Here is a 20,382-nt window from a genome sequence, read left to right as displayed (position 1 = left end):
GTTATTCCATTATATATGTCCTGTTCTTCTTTCTGTTGTCCGCTCTTGCCCTTTATCTGTTCTTCTGTGTTCCTCCTCCCCTTCGCTCTTTTATCTTTCCATCCAACTCAGAGGAAGGAACTGACCCCTATACTCCTGGCTCCACTAATTCACTAACTACAATTGTGTGTGTGTGTGTGTGTGTGTTTATCTGTACAACCTTTTAACTTATTGCAGGTCTGTTCACTTTGAATCAGTACAAGTACAAATGAAACAAACATATTATCAATTTTGGAACAGAAAAATGGACCTATGACCAAAATTATACAACATTCACAGAAGACAGTGACAGTTTTATCAGAAAGGAATCATATTCTAACAAACTAACTAATACCGTGCTCTAATCTCACCATAACATTGTAACTGATTGCAACACATCCCAATATCACTTTGAAAGTAGCCCTTCCGTAAAAGCTTTTTCGAACGGATTGCTGCTGTTAATATAAGAAACAACATTTATGTTCCCCTCAGGAGGAATTTGTAAGACCACCTGGGTCTGTTCATAAATACATTGTATTGTGTAGATGTGTTACTGTACTTTATTGCAATGTGATATATAGGAGTGGGACCAGATTCTTCAAACGGTGATAATCTGGCCAATAGTTGTGAAAAACTGCCTTACAGTATGTTTACATGTAGATCATTTTGATGGTTTGATTGTATTCAGCTGGTTACTCTAGACATGCAGCATCTATCGCACTTCTGAAAAGGATTCATTCCCCCATCAGTGGTTCTTTTTGTTTCCACGTTACAGTTTTTTGGGGGGGAGAGTTTTCAGTCATCCAAATCGAGGATCAGGAATATGGAAATATGTAATGCAGAGATCTCTTCAAGCAGTTTAACAATGGGATAACAGGAGGATGTCCAAAAGGAGTTCTTAAGACTTGAGAGTGGATGTAATAACCCGTTGAAGTGCACAGTTTAAACTCTACTGTGTTGAGGTTTCTTTGAAGGACTTATTGCAGCTATAGATATATTTTAGTTCTGTTGTGTTAGAGTGTGTGTGTGTGCTTCATTCTTTGGGCCTCATTATCTCTAAGGTCAAAGTGAAAGCTTGTGGACGGTTTGCCAGACCCCTTGGAATCACTTTATAACGCACTGGGTAGCCCAGCTGCAAACACATAGTTAACATTGTGTATTCAAACTAAAACACTTGCTTCGGTTTAGGCAACACCACCACATACGGTTTGGGAAAAACAACACAACATAGAGTCACAAGCACCACTAATCTAACTTTAAGACACAAACACCAGTCTTCTGGTTGAAAGTTCTGTTTTTCTGACCCAACCTACTTCTCAAACTCTGTGGCGTTTTTTTCTGTCTTTGTACTACATCATCACACTCCTGGAGCTTTTTGTCGCTAAATGCCCTGTGACACAGCGGGGTGTGACAAAGCTTTGCTATTTGACTCCCGGGGAATGAAAACGGTCTGATTGTTTATAATATCAGCGTGTCTCTGTGGTAGCAGAGCCGGTCTAAAATAGCTGCAGATACACGACTATATAACCCCTCTAATACTCAACACACTAGTCCAGCTGAAGAAAAGCAGATCAGAGAAGCTGAATTGTTTCCATTGAAGATCAACTTTTATCTGTGGAAAAGTTCTGACATAGGAAACTTCAAAGGGAAAGATTGCTTGAAGCCAACAGAACAATAGCAGCATAAAGAGAGAGCGGAAAGGTTTGTTAGAAGAAAGGATCAGCGTAAAAAGGTAAGTTGCATTGCCGTTTTACTCTCCATTATTCCAAATGTTACTATTACTTTTTAATACTTTTCTTTAGCATCTCCCTTTTTATAACATGAAATGTGAATCACACTTTAATGATATAAAAGCATTAAAAAAGTTACAATAAATCAATTATAATGTCAGCAAGATAATATAGCCTCTAGACTAGATTTCATATTAGGGCAAATAGGCAAAATTTCACAGACAATCAGTTGGATTCCTTGAGGTGGAAAGGGAGATTTCCTTACAGCACAAAACACAAGAACAGAGGAGGAAATCAGGGGAAGATTATGGCAAAATCAGGATAGAAGCAAATGACATGGACTCATTTACCCATGAGCACAAAAACGGTCTGAAAACTAACTTGGCAGCATTTGACGCAAATTAACGTCCATACTTTTCTGTTCTCAGTTATTATTCAGACTGATCAAATCCAGTCAGGATTGGTGGTCGATTATGTTGGTGGAGGCAACAGTGATGTGCAGTGTGGGTGGTGCGGGTAGAGCTGAACTGGAGTGTAGCGTCCTGGAGGAGGACTGGCAGACAGGCCAGAGCTACGTGGCTCACTGGCACAGCCTCACCCTCCTACCACAGCATCCCTACAGGTTAGTTTAGGAGCCACACATTCACACTGAAGGATTTTGTAATGACACTTAACCAAAGAAGTACAGTTTTCTGTGTGTGTGCTTCTGACCCTCTTAGTCCAGTGATGGAGGCAGAGCGCTCTGGAAAACACTGGGAGGCCAGGAGGCTCCTCCAGAGATTCCTCTCGGGTGCCATCAGCAAGAATTACCCACATCCCAAAACACACTGGACCAGACCCCATCAGTCTATCTCCGACCCCTCTGCCGTGGATCGTAAACAGAAGGAAGAATGTTGTGCGACAACAAGAGCAAAGAGCATCAGAGACGAGTGAGAGGAAGTCGAAGATGGCAACGTTGCTAAGATTCCTGGGTTGAAACTTTCTTACTTGATAAACATATTCAATATTTCAACAAATCCAAAATATTCGATTGTACCCATTTTTTCAGCTTAATTAATTAGTGATGGATTTGTGATGTGTTTGTAATAAATTCCAGTTCAAATGTAACTTGTCTTTTTTGGCTAAAAGCATGACTTGAATTTGTTTTATGAAGACATTATAACTGTCTAAGGTATATTTAATCATTAGCATGAAACATATTTGATTATTGCTCACAGTGGGATATGTTGTTGATACTTTCAGGCTGTAGTTTTTGTATGAAAGTTCTATCATCATTATATCTGTGTCAAGATAGATTTGTAAACAACATTTGACACTTGTGGAGAAGACTGAGGTAAAGATGGAACTTACATGTATTTTATGTGGATTCTAATTGATCACTTTTCTGTTAATCTGAACATAAATAAAATTGTATTTGTATTTGGAAGTGGGAACATTTAGAAGCTTTTACAATCACATTTACGTCCAAAACCATAAACTTTGCATTCACATTTTCCTGAAAAGAAAAATCATGTCAACGTTTACTTATATGATTATCATTATTTTAGATCCATCCATCCATCCATCCATTTTCAATACCGCTTATCCTCATTAGGGTCGCGGGGGCGCTGGAGCCTATCCCAGCTGACATAGGGCGAAGGCAGGGGACACCCTGGACAGGCCGCCAGTCCATCATCTTGCATAATTCCAACATCCAGAATACCTTGTGTCCACTGGACACTGTATTAGTTGTGTATGTCTGATGGGGGTCACGTCTTTTTGGTACTTGGGATTCTGGTCCAGCTGCCAGGGATAAGTGAGGTGTTAAGAGACTCCTGGGGAGAATACAGTTGATTACAACATGGCATAGATTAGTTCAGCTGTTGCTGTGGGATACGCTGGGAATAGACATAAAATTAATTCAATCAGGGGTTGAACCTCACTGTTTAGTCAGCTGGCCGCTGTGGCTAGTGGTTTTAAAATATACACAAAGTTATTTCAATTGAGCAATAAATAAGATTTGTCCTATTCCCTGGCGCAAAATATCCACAATGAACATCTACAGTGAAGTGAGGTAGATTTGTTGACATTCTTAGTTTGCATGATTTGAAAATGCTTGTAATGTGATTCACTAAATGTATTTGAATAGCTGATGTAACACTTTCAAGTTTGACATAAATATTAAATGTAAACCACCAGTAGACAAAAACCAGAAGTCTTTATTTTCACAAAGTTCTGTGATTGAAGTCAACAATAAGCCTTTTTAAATTGACTTCATCACATGAGAGGTAATTATGATATTGGAAAACTGACCAAGATATAAGCCCTTTCTCATTCTGTGGAGGTGAATGTTGGACAGACATCCGATCCCAATATCCATCTGTTGATTTAATCGTCTATGCATGGCAAAGGACTCCTTCATTTCTTTAATTTCTTTAAATATCCTATGAACCTGAACTTAAACTGGTCTCCAAAATGCATATATGGAGTTACACCAAGAAATAGTTACAGTTCTATTGAAAAAAATGTAATCTAAAGAAAAAGTGCTGCAACTCTGTGTTTATCCGTTTCTTTTTGGTTATCATCTTGCAATTTATGGTCGAAATAAAACCTTTTATATTTTTAAATGTATTGATACTCAATGTATCAGCTTCTCTTTGCGCCCTACAACAACCTCTAATGTTGTAATCATCTACAATCGCCTGTCAACATGAGAGACTTTTCCTTTTTCTTTCCCTTGCTACTACTCACTATTCCATCTCTCCGCCGCTCTGTTGAAACATCATCAAGGTAAAATGGCGACATGGAAATGGAGCCAAATCAGTTTGTGTCTTTCAAACAGGGTTGCCTGAGTAGAAACTGGTCCATTGTTTGCGTGTTAAAGGTCCTTTAGAACGATTTTTGAGATATGGCGAGCCTCTGAGAGGTGGGTGGGAGACCTGAAAGTCCATTAGTGGGTCCAGTGTTGGAGGAAGCCCCCCTGATCTGATGGTATCAGCACCTGAGGGCAGGGAACGTGAACAGAACAAATGCTATCAGGCAGCAACACAGGCCCAAAAACACGATTGCTATCTCTACCCAGGAAACTCAGAGTAGCCCAAAGCACTCACAGAGGTATATAAGGCGGTTGAAGGGACAGCGGTGCACCTGAAGGCCGACCACTAAACTGGGGTTTTAGGTAGAGACACAAAGAAAACGCAATGATGGAAGAAAAGGAAACAGAGAATGGAGTGGCAGCCATGGCGGCCTGCTACCAGGGATTTGATCCTGCAGCGTATCTGCAATATAACTACACTCCACCAAGGGCAGATTTTGAAAGAAAGGACAGCATTGTGCCGTGGAAACTGGCATGCCTGCATAGAGCTTTCACTGAAGGTAAGGGGACGGGGGACGGGGGCTAATGTAGAATAAAAAATTAAAAAAACACTCAACGCTCAATATATAAAAGTAGCCTATGAAAATGTAAAACATAATGCTTGATTAAAGAGGTGGGTCCAAACACTTCTTTTTTCTCTCCCAACTTCATACTTAATTATAAAGTTTAATATTATAAGCAAAGTGGTGCAACACGTTATGGCAGAATATGTGAAACTGGGGTAAAGTTAAACAGTGTGAAATAAGGTTTTATATAACTGAAAGGAAATTGTTGAATGATTAAAGTAATTAAGTAGAATTGGGGACACATTTTTATAAGCTAACTGATGCTAATACCAGATACCCACTGGAGTTTAAGAAAAGTTTTTTTTTAAAAAAGCTCTCCACTTACCCTTTTTCTTACTTATCCTCACACTTCCCTTTCCAGGCGATGTGAACGGCGACCTCCTGGTGGACATAGGTTCGGGTCCCACCCTGTACCAGGTGCTGAGTGGCTGTGAGGTTTTCAAAAAGGTGCTCCTCACAGATTTCCTGGAGGTCAACAGGCAGGAGCTGAGGGGCTGGCTCCAGGACAAGGGCGTCAGCAGCCTGGACTGGACACCTTACCTGCAGCACGTCTGCAAGCTGGAGGGACGACGGTACGACCAGATCCCTTTTAACTCTGTTTGAGGACTTAAGACATCTTTAAATGCCACTTACTAAGAATTATGATTGTGAGAATAGAATCCTCATCAGGAAATAATGCCTATTTTATTTTGTTCACTAAGTAATGACAATCAAAGGTTACCTTTTCACTTTGAGTTTCTTTCTTCCCTTTCCTTTTACTTGTGCAAAAAAGGAACTGCTTTCAAGTCACACGTTTTATTCTGAGCCTCTCATTGCTCAGTGAGTCATCCTTGTCATCCCTGTTCAATGACAATAATAAAAGTACAAAGTACATCTGAAGCTGTTGAGAATATAGTTTGTTTTGAACAAATGATGACCTAATTATGAGGGGATCAGCAAATTGATTATATTTCATCTTGAGAGGAGCATGATCCAACATTTGATGACAATCCATCCAGTACTTCCATTCCACTCAAAAACACACGCTAACCTCATGGTAGCATTATAGACCTGACGATAATTATACATACAAATTATACATAACTATAGGGCAGATTAATACTGCATTGTGCAATTACACTAGCTGTTTTTATCTAATTTGATGATTCGTTGATATTGTCTTAGGCCCTCAGCATGGACAGAGAAAGCTGCCAAGCTACGTCAGGTGATCACGGACATCGTCCCCGTAGACGTGCACCGGCCTCAGCCTCTGGCCCTCGATGACCTTCCTTCAGCGGGGGCAGATTGTCTCGTGTCCTGCTTCTGTCTGGAGAGCGTCAGCCCGGACTTGGCTGCCTTCACCAGGGCCCTGGGCCACATTGGGAGGCTCCTGCGGCCCGGTGGCCACCTCCTGCTCATAGGGGCCCTGGGAGAGAGTTACTATTTTGGGGGCCCTGGAGTAAAGATCCCTGTGGTCCCACTAAATGAGGCCCAGGTCTGTGCTAGTTTGAAGGAAAGCGGCTACACCCTGATCAGGCTGGAGGTTTACACACTGCCTCAGGACATGAGGGTGGGGGTCGATGATGTGTCTGGGGTGTTTTTTGCAAAAGCAATAAAGGAGTAAAAGTTAAGTGGGAGAAAAGAGTATATAAAGGGTATCAATATTAAAAATATAGAAAGTATCCAGATGAAAATATTATTGATTAATATACATAATTTAGTGCAGCTGACATTCAAAATAAGAATGGGGTTATTTGTGATGATTATGGTAATAATATCCACTTATATGTGGGGGTTCTGTGTGCTTCAGTTTTTTTAACAAATATTCTATTCACTCTCAAAAGTAAAAAAAATTCAAAGACAACAACATGTGATTTCATTATTTAACTTCATTCCATATTATATTCAATCATATTATTTCATTGGTCCAGTAAATGTCTTTTCTGAGGGTGAATAAGGAGACGTTCCCTTTTCTCAGCGTTAGTGTCAGGATCTGTAGTGTTGTTTCGTGTTTCCTGTCTTATTTTGAAGTCCTTGTCTCTCGTGTCCTCTGTTTCTCTTCACTTCCTGTCCCTGTGATTGTCTGCCCTGTTCCTGATTGTTTCCTCCTGTGTCCAATCACCTGCACCAGCCCTCTGTATTTAAGTCCTGTTCATGTCATTCCCCTTTGTCGGTTCGTCTTGTCTAGATCGTGGAAGATCTTGTGTGCATGTTTTGTATCCTGGTTTTTTGGAATCCTGTTTTGGAATCCTGTTTAGCAATAAAAGTTGCTTTTCCATCGTTGACGGCGTTTGGGTCCTGTGTTCCTGTCGAGCTGCACATAACAGTTAGAAATGTAAATACACATCACCTGCAGTTCAAACTACAGGATCAATGTGATGAGGCCAATGCTTGTTTCACTGTAAGCTAATCACATCATAACACAGCATTTTTCAAGCTATTTAATAAACAGTATATTTTGATATGCCTCTTTTTTGATTAGCTGTTATTCACTTAAGAGGTTGATGAGTTGCTTGTCTTGTTCATTTGTGATGATGTGAATAAAGCTGATAAAACAATTATGTCATGATGTTTTCTTATCTCAGATCTTTTATGAATCATTGCATATCATTTCCACGCAATCATAATATTTTCTAGGGTATCAACTTAATTTATGCAACTGAGAATATGATTGTGTAAGTAGAAGTGTTGAACACTAGGTGTCAGTATTCTGCCATCTTGAGTTGCTCCTCAGATATCACCCATGGACCAAAAACGTGTTATTTTTATGTTTCTGACTTGGCTAAAGGTAATATTTGACAATTGCCCGTTAGAGTTTGTAAACACGTAGCATTCAAAGTTGTGGCCTCCTTGCCGGCAAACGGGAGATCTTGTTTGCATCTTGGAGACGTTGCTTTCCTCTGTTCGTACTGCCTTGAACAGTAAAATGGGCTTTGGCAATACTGTCTAGAGGTTACACCCCCACATAGGGGGGCCAAGAAAAATACCAAACGCAGCAAACACAGAGCAGGCTTGAGATAGGGACAGCAACTCACACGTCTCTGGTGGGCCATAAGTGATAGTTAAAAGGTTTTTAGGAAAATGCATACTGTAACCGCGGTAAACACACATGTGTACATCCAAGACTGTTCACAAATGGACAAGAATAAAGATCATGAAAGTGCAAAAACATAGTCAGGGTTTTCATTTAATAAAACTCACTGTCTGCTGTCATTTGCTGTATTCAAACATCACTTTTCCACATTTCCAAATTACATGCTGACTCCATGTGAAATGCCAAATGAAGTCTTTTGTCTTTCTTTTCTTAGAAAAGAAACGATTGGGGCATCGATGTTTACATACAATCACAGAACACCAGATGCCCATTCTACTTGTTTGATTAGCAACCAACACAAAACATCATCTATACACACAAGGTCAAGAATGAACCTTCACACTCATCATATATATTGTTGTGGAAAAAAAGATGTCCTCTTTCCGTGATCCCTGCCTTCCCAAACAGATCCCGCTTGCTAATCGGTGTGTTACAAAAAGGCTGTTTATAATATCAAACCAGAATTACTGTGGTGCATTATCGTTATTAGATGGATTAGTCTGATATGATTTAATCTGGTCTGCTGTGGCTGCGCTCAAATCGTGTGTAACACATCCTTTGATTTCCTTGACCTTGCGCGTAGATGTCTACAAGGTTGAGAAAAGCAAACTGAGAGGATGATTTTGTAACTTTGGAAGCAGCCATACAGTTCCTTTGTTAAATTAAAATAGAAATTGGCTCTGTAATATGAATGTATACCATATATTTATCATACTATAGTATGCATTTTGCTGTAATTAAGAATGCCATATCTGTGTATCATATAATGCAATAGACTCTGGACCTTGTTCACAATAAACATAAATAACAACCTCATCAAGACCCTCAAACATGGTTTCACTTTGAACATCAGACTACAGATGAAATGGAATCTTACACGTGGTTACAATATCCATAACATGGTGTATATGCTGGCTTATCTTGAGCTGCATACATCATCTGCTCTAATTGTTTTAGAATTATTTTCTAAATGTGTGGTCGAGCACCAGTATCATGTGACATGCCCTGTACATGCGTGTGGATAAAGGTGATTCATAATCTGATTCTCCACACATTGTCTCCTGTAGTCTCTTCAGTTGAATCCTGTATAAACAAAAGAAAATGTGACAGTTCTCTGCAGTTCTCATATTTCTTGTACGGTGTCCTTGGCTGATTATTTAGCCCTGGCTTTCTCGGCTGACCGAGACGTGATTTCCTTCACAGATCTCAGGTTAAAGTTTTCCTCATTCCTGCTCATTAATACTCCGACCTTCCTCAATGTCCATTTGCTTTCCGCTCTCTTTTCCACATTGAACTCATTTGTCGCATGCATGCACACACTCAGACACAAATACCACACTCATACGTGCACCCATACACACACACACACACACACACACACACACACACATTGGCCATATTGGTGCCATGGAAGTCTTCTGTTCCACACTAACATTTTGTCTCCATTGGAGCCCTGTTCTTTTGTCATTCTCCTTTGTCTTCCTCTCTTTCGCTGGCCTTCTCTTGGTCTCCGTGGTGACGGCTCAGATCAGCACTTCCTGTCAAACTCCCCGGAGGAACACACTGTTCCCTGAGAAGTTTGCGTTCTCCCCATAGATCTGACCAAAAAAAAGCAAAAGAGTAAACAAGGTCTATCTGGGGCACAAATGTCAGTATAATAGAAAAATGCCATAATGTGAAAGGCCGTTGCGTTCGACCCACCTGTAGCTGAGACTGTCTGCTGGCTCTCCTTCTCACGTTCCTCCTCTTCCTCCCCAGAAGAGGGCTCCTCTTTGTCCACAGAAGATATGTCTAGGGAGGCCAGGTGGGCCAGGGCCATTCTCTGGACAGCTGAAAATACAAAACTGAATATAAAATAAAAGGAACACAAACCAATGGTGGATGGATAGGTAGTTGTTATGTAAAATGTATTCCAAGTTTCAATGGCAAAATAGAATATTATTATTTTTGCCATGGGTGCACCTGGTCATTGAGAGCAGGCCTCTACCAAGTCCTGATGAAAATATCTGTTCCTTTAGCTGCTAAATGCTCCATTATGTTTACCAGCTAGTCTCTCTGCCGTTTTGTGCTGAGCAGGAGGACCTTTCTTACTAAAGCTGAAGGGAGCTGCATATCCAATAGATAATTGTCTACATGTCTACACATTCTGACTATGCCTCTCAGGTTGTCACATTGTCTTCACAATGCAGTTTGACTTATTGTTATCTATTACAGCAGCTCTAAGAGCAAAAGTGTTTCTGGGTTGTCAGTTTCAAATCGCTTCATAGATCTAAATATTTAGTAGGTTCAGGAGAGGAAACTGGCGTGATTGAAGAAAAAAATAAATAAATAGGACAACGTCATCTGCATACAGAGAGATATTTATAGGTGCCATTGGTATACCTATAATTAATAGATGAGCTTGAAATTGATTGAGTCAGTGGTCCAATACAGATTTATGAAAAAGGATAACGAGCTCTGAAACTATACTATTAGTTTGTTCCCCATTTAATTAAATTCCCTCTCAAACCAAATCTTGGTAGAACTTAGGCCATTCCACTTTGGTTAAAGCATCATTGATGGATGTGGCCAGAAGTGTGCTTTGTTGGACCTGTAACCCCACCCGACTGATGTCATGCTGTACAGTGAAACATCACTGCCGCAAGGTGAGAAGTTAAAGTTGATAACATGTGGGTGATTATAGTATTCTCACTTCTAAAATGAAGAGATGGTGTGTTTATGTACATATGTAGAGGCATGTTGTTATTATGACCAATACATTTTCAGTCAGACAATTTCGACATTTCAAGTGGCAACAGTAATGATTGTAATGGAAGATAAATCATGATATAATATATATATACATATTCACATCAAATAGTAACGTTTATAGTGTGTACTTATACTTGTGTGATGATGGCTGTATCTGTGTATGTGTGTAAAACCATGTTGCATCTGTGAGCCCATCCTATAATCCAGGATGATCCAAAATGGACTCACAGCTGTCTCTGCTCCTAATCTCGCATAACACACATTCCCACACACAGAGACACATGCCTCTCACTGTGTTTTTTGGATACGAACATATTCCAAACAAATACAGGCCAAATGGTAGTTACCATAAAATAATCAGATCTCCCAAATCCTTTCATTTTGTGTAATTTGCTAGGTAAATTGAAAGAAAAAAAGAAATTCTATATAACACAGAGAATATATTAAAGGCAGTGCATTTACCTTTAAGTGAGGGTGGCTGGTAGGTTGACGTGTGAACCAGTTTGGCTTTCAAGGCTCCATTTTCCCCCAGAACCCACTGCAGAAGCAGAGCAATCAAATCATGGGATTAACGAATACAAGTACAGTACATGTTTTAGTCCCGCGTCAGTGGAAATATCCAACACGAGCCCACAGTGTTGTAAAAACAGATGCATTCCAAATAATAATACATTTTTAATTAGTAGCATTATGGTAGAAAGGCTGCAAAGATGACAATGTTGAATAGAACTAAGATACAACAGAAACAAAACAATTGCATTTAACTGTCAACTATTCTAAGGAAAGTGAAAGAAATAGTGTTTGAGTCTCCACCAGATAGTCAGCCGTTTATAATATTGAGATGCTGATGTGGAGATTCTATCATGACCACGGCCTCAGCTGTTTTTATTTTGCCATCACTTATCCCAGGCCCATGCAGCGGCCTTGCCCACAGCAGACATGTTGACTTGTCACAGTAGCACAGGTGTTAAAATAACCACACTAACGATGGCTCAAAGCAAGAGTGACAGTGAACAATCTGCCTCGAGAAAAGTAACGTGAATATTGGCACTGATGTCTATTCGCCATGAACCTGCAATCCAGGCAGCTTCAGTCATCATTCATTTCATTGTTTACACTTGTGCTTTTCCTACTGTGGCAAGTCCAAATATCTCCAATGAAAAAAGGCCTATTTCTGATAGACTTCCCAGACCTGCCATTCCCCACCTGTCCCACCAGACACTCTTGGACTTTCCCACCAATCCTGGTTACCTGACCCCCACCTGTTCATATTCTTAAATTATATCCACCTGTTGACACACCTGCTTCTCATTATCTCATCTGCCCAGTCCTTATGCCAGTTTGACGTGTTGTCAGTGGGGCTCCAACCATCTGTACCGGTTAAAGGAGCCCAGTCTAGTACTTAGGCTACTGAGGTGTGTTTCCCTCCGATTGATCTGGCTGACGTGCTCTTGTTCAGCCTCCACCTGCGCGTCCCTTTCGCTTCGCTGACATCACATTTGATTATGTGTAAATATAATGTGTTTATTCTCTTTGCCGAGGTATGCCAACATATCGGTGGAGAGAACTAATACTCGTAACCCCACAGTGGTCCAAACCGTTTGCCCTTTCCGGGGTCCAACACCTGCCGTCAATCATGATCTGGTTGACTATATAGGCAAGCACAGGACCACAGAACAGCGCCACCCAGTGTAAATATATAGTTACATTGTCATTACCACATTTGGCTCTAACAGTACCTGTTGCTGCTTTATTGTTATCTATTGTTACCTGATATCTGTCCCTGGTCTGCTCACCTGTGGTGCCCTCTTTGTTTGACTGTTCAGACTGCCATCCAAGTCCAAGTTATAAGCCTGTTCCTGACCACAGCCTTTCATACATTTCCCCTCATCCTATGTTCTTGCCTTGTATGTGCGCTTGTCTGCATGTTGGACCTCAAGCCTATTGCTTCACACACACACACACACACACACACACACACACACACACACACACACACACACACAATATAGATACAGAATTGGCTCTCAGGTGATTTGATTTCTCGTGTTCACCCACTCTCTCTCATCCCACCTAATATACTCCTGCCTCCAATGCAAATATACAACCTTTCCAATAATGCCTTTCTACAACCCCCACAGAACAAACCTGAGAGTGCAACATTCACTTTTGTGTGCATGCTGTATATAAAGCTTGATAACAAACAGAGGGTTAAACAATTAAGAAGAAACTCACACCCCTTACTCAAAACACAAACTTGTCATGTTTTTTTCTGGTGCATCGATTGACAGCGATCCAATCGGTATCTCTTCCTCCTTTAAAGTCATTGAAATGTAATGGAACATTGTAAGAGACAGCCTTTGCTCTTTGATTCATCAGTTCGTTTGGTGTATTTTAAAGTGCCATATAGTGCAGACTATCTGATCTACCTGGTGAGGGCCAATCTCTTCCTCTGGTGATGGCGGGTCTGTCAGTCTGAAGAGTGTGGCTGGTGTCGGCCTCCGACGTCGAATCTTAGCAAAGAGAAAGAGAGAATCTATCAAACCATGCTTTCTATATATATGTGTGTGCTAAGCAAACTCATAACACAGACAGACCCATGCATAGGAACAAGGTGTGACAACAGTCTTTTATTAACTTGTGGTTCTTGGCATTATGTCTACGGTCCTTTTTTATCTGGGACAACTGTGCAGTGAAAAGAATGTATATCATTGCATAACAACATTTAAAATAATGTCATCCAGATTGCTCCTGAAGGATTATGTTGTCATAGATGGTGGCTGTCTGGATTATTTAAATGTCACTTGGTCGTAATCTTTCAGGTTTTTCAATTCTTCTCTCCAATTTGTTATTTTACCATCAGATGCAAGTCGACTCCAACAACCTTGCATCGTACTGCGAAACAATAGCCCTCTTGCCTTCACTGATTGGTTCTGGGTGGCTCACTGTTTAAATATTGGTCATTTATTTCTTATTATGCCATTCAACATCAATTCATGGCGGAGAACCTTTTTTCAGAGTTTAATTTACATAAAACAGGGGCCATATAAATATAAAACGATCCCCAGCTGATGTATTGTACTACTGCATTTGTTGGCTACAACCTGATGTCCCCTCTCAGGTCACACTGTGGGCTCCAAAAAATGATTTTACATTCCAGTTCATGCCTTATCTTCATGTGGAAGAGTGAGTCATCAAAACCAACAGTTATGCAACTGAAATGTTTTTTATTTATTTATTTTCTTTTTTTTCTTGTATTGTGTATTATAGTGTCTTCTTTTATTGTGTATTGTATTGTGCTTTCATACCTGTTGTAATGTGTTGGCCCCATGTGTGGTCACTTTTGTGTTTATTTATTATTTGTGACCTCTGTCTGTGAAAAGTGCGATATAAATAAACTTACTTACTTTAAATCTCATCAGTTTCAGTCTGATGTGAGAAGACCATTATATAATACAGCTTTACAATAATATGGAGTAAAATTATGTTATTCACTTGTGTTGCGTTTTATGTAAAGCATTTGAAATGTGCTATATAATTAATGTTTGTTATTATTAATATTATTAATAATAAAATAATAGTAGTAGATCAACACTACAGGGGCCATTATACATTCTAAGTCATTTTACTTTAAGTACATTTTGTTGCCAATACCTAATAAAACACCTCCCTCTGGTTAACAATAACTAAGTGTTGTGAAATATACAATAGATGCATCACTCTCCCTCTCTTTTGCAAAGTGTTATGGTAATACGATTGTTGTGAGATACAAGTGGCTGCCAAGTGTAGGCATGAAATGTGTGGGCGGCTTTCACTGTGGAGTAACTTACTTACTGCCTCCACTTCACTCTGCGCCCTGGATTCATACATATTCATTATTCAGGCACTAGAATTAGATATGCTGCCCATTGTGGGGGAACACACTTAAATAGGAATTACATGGCATCCAATTAGAGGTTAAAAATGTGTCAACATGAATATTTAAATACAGTACCCTAGTTTTACACACATCGACGGACACACGCAACACCAAATGCAGTCAAAGGACAAAACCACAAGTTTGACACCTGCTTGAGAGCCCTTTCAGACACAGTGACCTTTTCTGAGTGTGTTGTTAATATGGCTGCCAGAAGGTCAAGCACCTACAGGGAACATAGTGTTTTCATCCGGTTGTTGTTGTGCATGTCTGAAAAGCCTGTCGATACCTGTGGGGGCTCAGTGAAGCTGCACCGCACAACTGAATTGATTAAAATGTCTCATTATATGCAGATTGTGTTATTTTAGCATAGTCAATGTCTTCTGCTTGAATGGGCTACATGTGAGGATAATACGAGTTTGTGAGCAGGATGTAACTGGATTCTAGAAATGAGCCTATTGGGGGTTTGATTTACACAGAGCTGGGTTAGTTTTATTGAACCAGATTTTGTTTTTCATTTTATCATTTTGTTTTGTTTGGGTCGATGGGTCACAAAGATTCACGTCCCAGAAACTTTCTTTTAGATATTTGAGTTTCTAAATGATAACTGGCCTCTACACAAATAGCTTACCCTGTACAAACATGTATGTTTCAATGACAAGAAAGGTCAAAACAATGAGACATTTAAACCCATTTAAGGACTTATACAACTCACTTAAAATGAGCCTTTGCATACATTTTACAACACAGAACTTTAAAAACAGACCTACGGCTTTATAGTGTTAGGTGCTCAAAGGTTGTGCATTCACAAGGTTTTACACACTGAATGTGTTACAGGCTGCATAACAAAGAATATCTGGTAAAAGTGAGGCATATCAAGTAGTTAATTTTGGTGCAACCAGTCACACCACACCATGCCTTGGCCAGTGAGAGTGGGGACAGCTGGACGAAACACTGCGCCAACTGTGCTTGTCTGATGTGTTTTTGAGAACTATCCAGCAACAATTAGAAATGCAGCAACTCCACCCTCATCGCCACAGAAATTGCTAGAAATAGGAATTAAACCAGCACAGGACTCCGATATAGTGCTCCCATCATAAATCAATAATCCTCCACCTTATTTTTGTTAGGTACTGTAGGATGACCTTCGTGGTTACCTAACATTCAACTTCAATGCATTAATCGGGATGTTTAAAAAGCACAATAACAGCACTGCACAGTGTCCTAAAGAGCCCTTCGTAGAGAAATATCCACTTACAAATTCAGACCATGCAGTGATGGCATAAATCCCTTGTGTTCATACAAGGCTTTCAATTTATCCTGTGAATAATCCTGGATAGAGCTTGATTTGATGTTCAAGAAAAGACAAATGAAACCCAGTATTGCCATTGGACCTTTTGTTTTCCAGTGAGGTATTTCTAAAGGTATAGATGAGAGTTGATTAAAAAACAATACATCTGATTGTAAACCCTTATCAACCAGACATCTTTTGATAGTCAATATTATTTGACATGTTTGAGGGAAAAGTCGTAAGTCTGCCGAATCTGATGTGCAGGCCAGGACATCTCTGCAGCGCCACAATACATCATTTTAAAATTGCGCGTTTTGCCATTAAACAAATATTGTGCCTACTGCGATTTTATGCAGGCCATATTGCGATTTTGATAACACTTTCAGTTATATGTGCAGCCCTACTTTTTGTAGAATAAGACCCTATGTGGAGTTTAGAGCTGTTGGCTGTGCAGCAGTGAAAATGAGTTATTGACATTAGCTGACCTTGATTCAGGCCTCAGTCATCCACAGCTAATCTCTTTGGTTTTAATCAGTCATCTCCTTGGCTGATGACTTTTCTTTCTTCCCTTTTCTTATATGCCTTCTGTTAGTTATCTTTCCCTCTTTCTCCCTCCCGCTTGTCCTTCTCAACACTTTGTTTTATTTATTCCATCCCTCGTTCTACTTATCTACCTGTCTATTTTCCCAGGCTACTTCTTGCCATTTCAATGCTAATTTTATGGCAGTGTTTTGGAAAGAACTTGGCTTTCCCTCACATATACCCCATATAGTCTTCTGTTGGCTGTTGAAATGGAGCTCTAGCGCAAGTTCAGACAGGAAGACCATACCCCTCAGCCCGCCATCTATTCCTCACATTCCTGCCAATCATTCCTCACGCATGCTCACTTATTGTTTACTTGCTGTCATCGTCCTGCACCGTCAATCATGACACCAGCTGCGCAGATCAGCTGATCCCCTCTATCCAATAAGCACACGGAAACAATGACATGGCTAGCCAATCATCTTGCTGCCGTCTCATTTAAACATGACTGTCTCCCTACCTTCAGTCCTTTCATGCTGCTGTTACGCACCCCTCCACCTCCCCATCTCCGCCCAGTCTCCACGGATCCATCAGCCTCATCAACTCATCATTCCATCAGCTCATCAGCCACCACCAGGCCTGGACTCCACGGGAGGATCTATCTCATTGCTGATCGGGGTAGTCGGTCCTCAATTGCAAATCTCCCCGCAGAGTCCAAGCGCCAAAGACGCTGACACTTCATCATTTCATATCATGTGTTAACAATAACATGCATCCTTTCTTTATCTAACCAGTCTCTCCTTGATTGAAACACAGGTTAAAGTCACTGTCAGTGGGAATGTGCAGCAGCGTCAGCCTTTCGAAAAAAGCGAACAAAAGGATGAGATACCCTTGACCAGACATCACAGGGCTGTACGAGAAGGCCATTGATGTGAAACCAACCTTCTTGGCACTTAAAGTGGCCTTGAAGAACAGCAACTTTGCAGACTCTCCAGTGGTCAGCCTTGAGTAAATAATTCATTAACCAACCTAATATCGAAGAAGGGCGGTGGTAGATTACAGAACAGGAGGCAAGTGAAGTCAAATCCAGTGTGGTTTGGAAAGAACGGGGAACAAGAAATGCTCCTGATCAGCTACTGTCAGGGTCAATGAATGAACAAGGACCATTTCCCAGAAGTAACTGCAAATTATTAAGAGTAGTGATTTGCTGCATTCAAACACTCTCTCAAGTACAGTTGAGTTTCATCACACATGACATGACCATTAGGCAGTTTTTTCTAAGATGCAGCCTGCACGGCGATGGTGAGTTGGGAAATAACAAAGAGAAACAATAAAAGCAGGATTCTCATGCAGGCTTCCTAAATCATGGATTATAAAATATATGTTTTGGATTACTGTATGTCCCGTCAACTAGATTGCTGGTATGTTAAGCATTAAGGAAATGTCATGTATTTTCAGCAACAGGTGACCCTATAAGCAGAGTTAGCGTTGGTGGCTAACAGAAGACGTATCCTAAGCTGTGTTGTGACATAATAACCTTTTGCGTGCTTTGCCAAGGAATGATGCTGCTTTTACTCTCATTAGATTCATGGTGGAAGATTATCAGCAATCTCACAAGGTCCTGAGATGGCAGAGAATCTTATAGAGAAAACTGACTCAACTCACTTGATGCTGTCAAGGAACAATCATTCATTGATGTGGAAAGGGTCTTAATAATTGAAGAATATGGACATGAGCAACAAAAGTAATGTGATACCTTCCCTGATAGTTTGTTTCAGTGTAGTTACAAATTACAATAAAATGGTAATTAATCTTACATATCAGAAAGAGTTGGTTTAACCCAAATAGTGTTCAGAAGAAACACATGGTGTTGCTTCATAAAGCAAATGAAGACATGCAGGGGTAAGTAGTCCAAAGCCAGAGGGAGTGCAAGTTGGGCTGTAAACAGATGTGTGAGAAATATCTGAGTGCCGATAGCTATTATTGATTCATGAGTTCATTTTTAGATGCCCCATGAAATCTCAAAAACTTGGTAGGAACTGAGGATATTGCATCTGGTATCCAAAAATAGTTCCCGATATTAGGAGAAGTCTGCGATTAAGACATGAAGCGGAAGAAATGGATCAACTTAAAGCATCGCTTAGTTGTCATTTGCTGGGGGAATTGTATGCAAAAAGGATCTCTGTGCTTCCTTAAAGACCTTTATCGAGTCTGTCTTTGGCGGACTAGATGCTGGTCAACATTATTCCTGTTCACACTGCACAATTTCAGCAACATAGTTCCTGTTTGACCACGTCAGCATGTTTCAACAGCATTTGCTTTGGATTGGTTCAGCACAAGTGTCGGATAACGGCTTTACCTATGTGTACATTTCTCACCACCTCCAGGTCCCATATGAGTCATGACTAATGATGTGACCTTCTAGTTTGTTTCACAGATGTGGTCGGAGCATTATTGCTCAGGGACATAATCTCATTTTTAATTTTTACTAACGGGGCTTTATCCCTCGCTTCCTCCTCCTCTTCCTCCTCCACTCCTTTTGAAGGGCAGAGATGCCTCATCACTTTTAAGGCCTCCAAAAACTAAGGCTGCACAGCTCAGCTTAATCCCAGTGCTGCCCACACCCGGCTGCCACAGATATTTATACTCATCAAAATACAGAGTTCTGCAAAGTCGTGCTAGACTGATTATGTAACAGTCTGTCTGATTGCTACAGAGGAGGGTGACACTCACGTGTGTGTACTTAAGAAATCAGGATGAAAGTTAGAAGGAAACATTTTGCATCATTGCTTTTACCGATTACGCCAGCTAACTTGAACCTAACAGTCTAAAAGTGGCGTGATGGGATGTTTTCAGCGCACAAAACGCACTAGTGATCCTGAAACCGGTTTTGCTTTATGACCCGAGCTTGACCTCGTTTTCTCACGTCACACCACAACACGCCATCGTCATCATGCACGTAGGACCAAACACCACCGCACGACCTCGATCTCACCATCTCCACCTGTCGCGGGTCCAGCTGGGTGGGAACGGAGGAAGGCACGGAGAACTGGATCTTCCTCCTCGCATCCTTGTCTGCCTCTCGCTCCATCACGTCCGGGTCTGCGGGCAGCAGCGGGTCCATGGCATCCAGCCTGTCACCTCCACAGCCGAGCGCACCTTTGTCCAACAACAACAACACAACAAAGTCCACTTCTGATAAATGACGAACCATCAATAGATGTACCAGCAGTCCTCTGGTCTCTTTGGACTCTTTGGAGTTGCGTTTGACAGCGGTGCCCGCTTCTCTGCACGCCTCTCTCTCTCTCTCTCTCTCTCTCTCTCTCTCTCTCTCTCTCTCTCTCTCACACACATACACACGCACACACACACACACACACACACACACACACTGTCCCTACGTGTCCCTCGCTCCCACCGTGGCTGCTGTGCTGTGTGCTGAGGAGAGAGGCAAGGCGTGCGTGTGCATGTGCGTGCGTGCAGCAGAGCGTGCGGAAGCTTTGTGATGCTTTCAGTTACCGTCGGAAAAACAGCACGACGAAAGCGTGCAGTAACTGCAATTAAAATAGTGGTCTACAAATCAGTTTCCCTGGACATGGACTGAAAATGATTCTGAACACTGTTGAGAGTCATTCAATGTTCAAAGGCCCTTTGATTACGG

At 40.9% G+C, this 20,382-nt stretch overlaps 2 protein-coding genes across 2 annotated transcripts; one reads left to right on the top strand and one right to left on the bottom strand.

The window, feature by feature from the left end:
• The first annotated feature begins 4,927 nt into the window (after window positions 1–4,927).
• Window positions 4,928–6,780, top strand: LOC117748978 (phenylethanolamine N-methyltransferase). Its single transcript, XM_034559144.1, has 3 exons — window positions 4,928–5,102; window positions 5,530–5,740; window positions 6,333–6,780. Exons 1-3 carry the CDS (start codon window positions 4,928–4,930, stop codon window positions 6,769–6,771), a joined length of 825 nt encoding a protein of 274 aa, XP_034415035.1. The 3' UTR covers window positions 6,772–6,780.
• Window positions 6,781–9,705: 2,925 nt separating this feature from the next.
• LOC117749140 (protein phosphatase 1 regulatory subunit 1B-like) lies at window positions 9,706–19,845 on the bottom strand. Its single transcript, XM_034559362.1, has 5 exons — window positions 19,717–19,845; window positions 13,422–13,505; window positions 11,455–11,530; window positions 9,943–10,071; window positions 9,706–9,839 (listed from the first exon to the last, which is right to left on the bottom strand). The coding sequence occupies exons 1-5, from the start codon at window positions 19,843–19,845 to the stop codon at window positions 9,706–9,708; spliced, it is 552 nt and encodes a 183-aa protein (XP_034415253.1).
• Between the last annotated feature and the right edge of the window lie 537 nt (window positions 19,846–20,382).

The sequence above is a fragment of the Cyclopterus lumpus genome, chromosome 19, assembly GCF_009769545.1.
Source record: "Cyclopterus lumpus isolate fCycLum1 chromosome 19, fCycLum1.pri, whole genome shotgun sequence".
NCBI classification, from domain to species: Eukaryota; Metazoa; Chordata; class Actinopteri; order Perciformes; family Cyclopteridae; genus Cyclopterus; species Cyclopterus lumpus.
The sequence above is the reverse complement of the archived record's forward strand: the minus strand, read 5'-3'. Positions and strand labels throughout refer to the sequence as shown.

Coding starts and splice junctions, on each gene's coding strand:
- LOC117749140 (XM_034559362.1), bottom strand. CDS start 19,845: ATGGACCCGCTGCTGCCCGCAGACCCGGACGTGATGGAGCGAGAGGCA. Junction 11,531..13,421: donor AAGAGATTGGCCCTCACCAG/GTAGATCAGATA, acceptor CTGCTTCTGCAG/TGGGTTCTGGGGGAAAATGG. Junction 9,840..9,942: donor GCAGACAGTCTCAGCTACAG/GTGGGTCGAACG, acceptor TTTTTTGGTCAG/ATCTATGGGGAGAACGCAAA.
- LOC117748978 (XM_034559144.1), top strand. CDS start 4,928: ATGATGGAAGAAAAGGAAACAGAGAATGGAGTGGCAGCCATGGCGGCC. Junction 5,103..5,529: donor GCATAGAGCTTTCACTGAAG/GTAAGGGGACGG, acceptor TTCCCTTTCCAG/GCGATGTGAACGGCGACCTC. Junction 5,741..6,332: donor TGCAAGCTGGAGGGACGACG/GTACGACCAGAT, acceptor ATATTGTCTTAG/GCCCTCAGCATGGACAGAGA.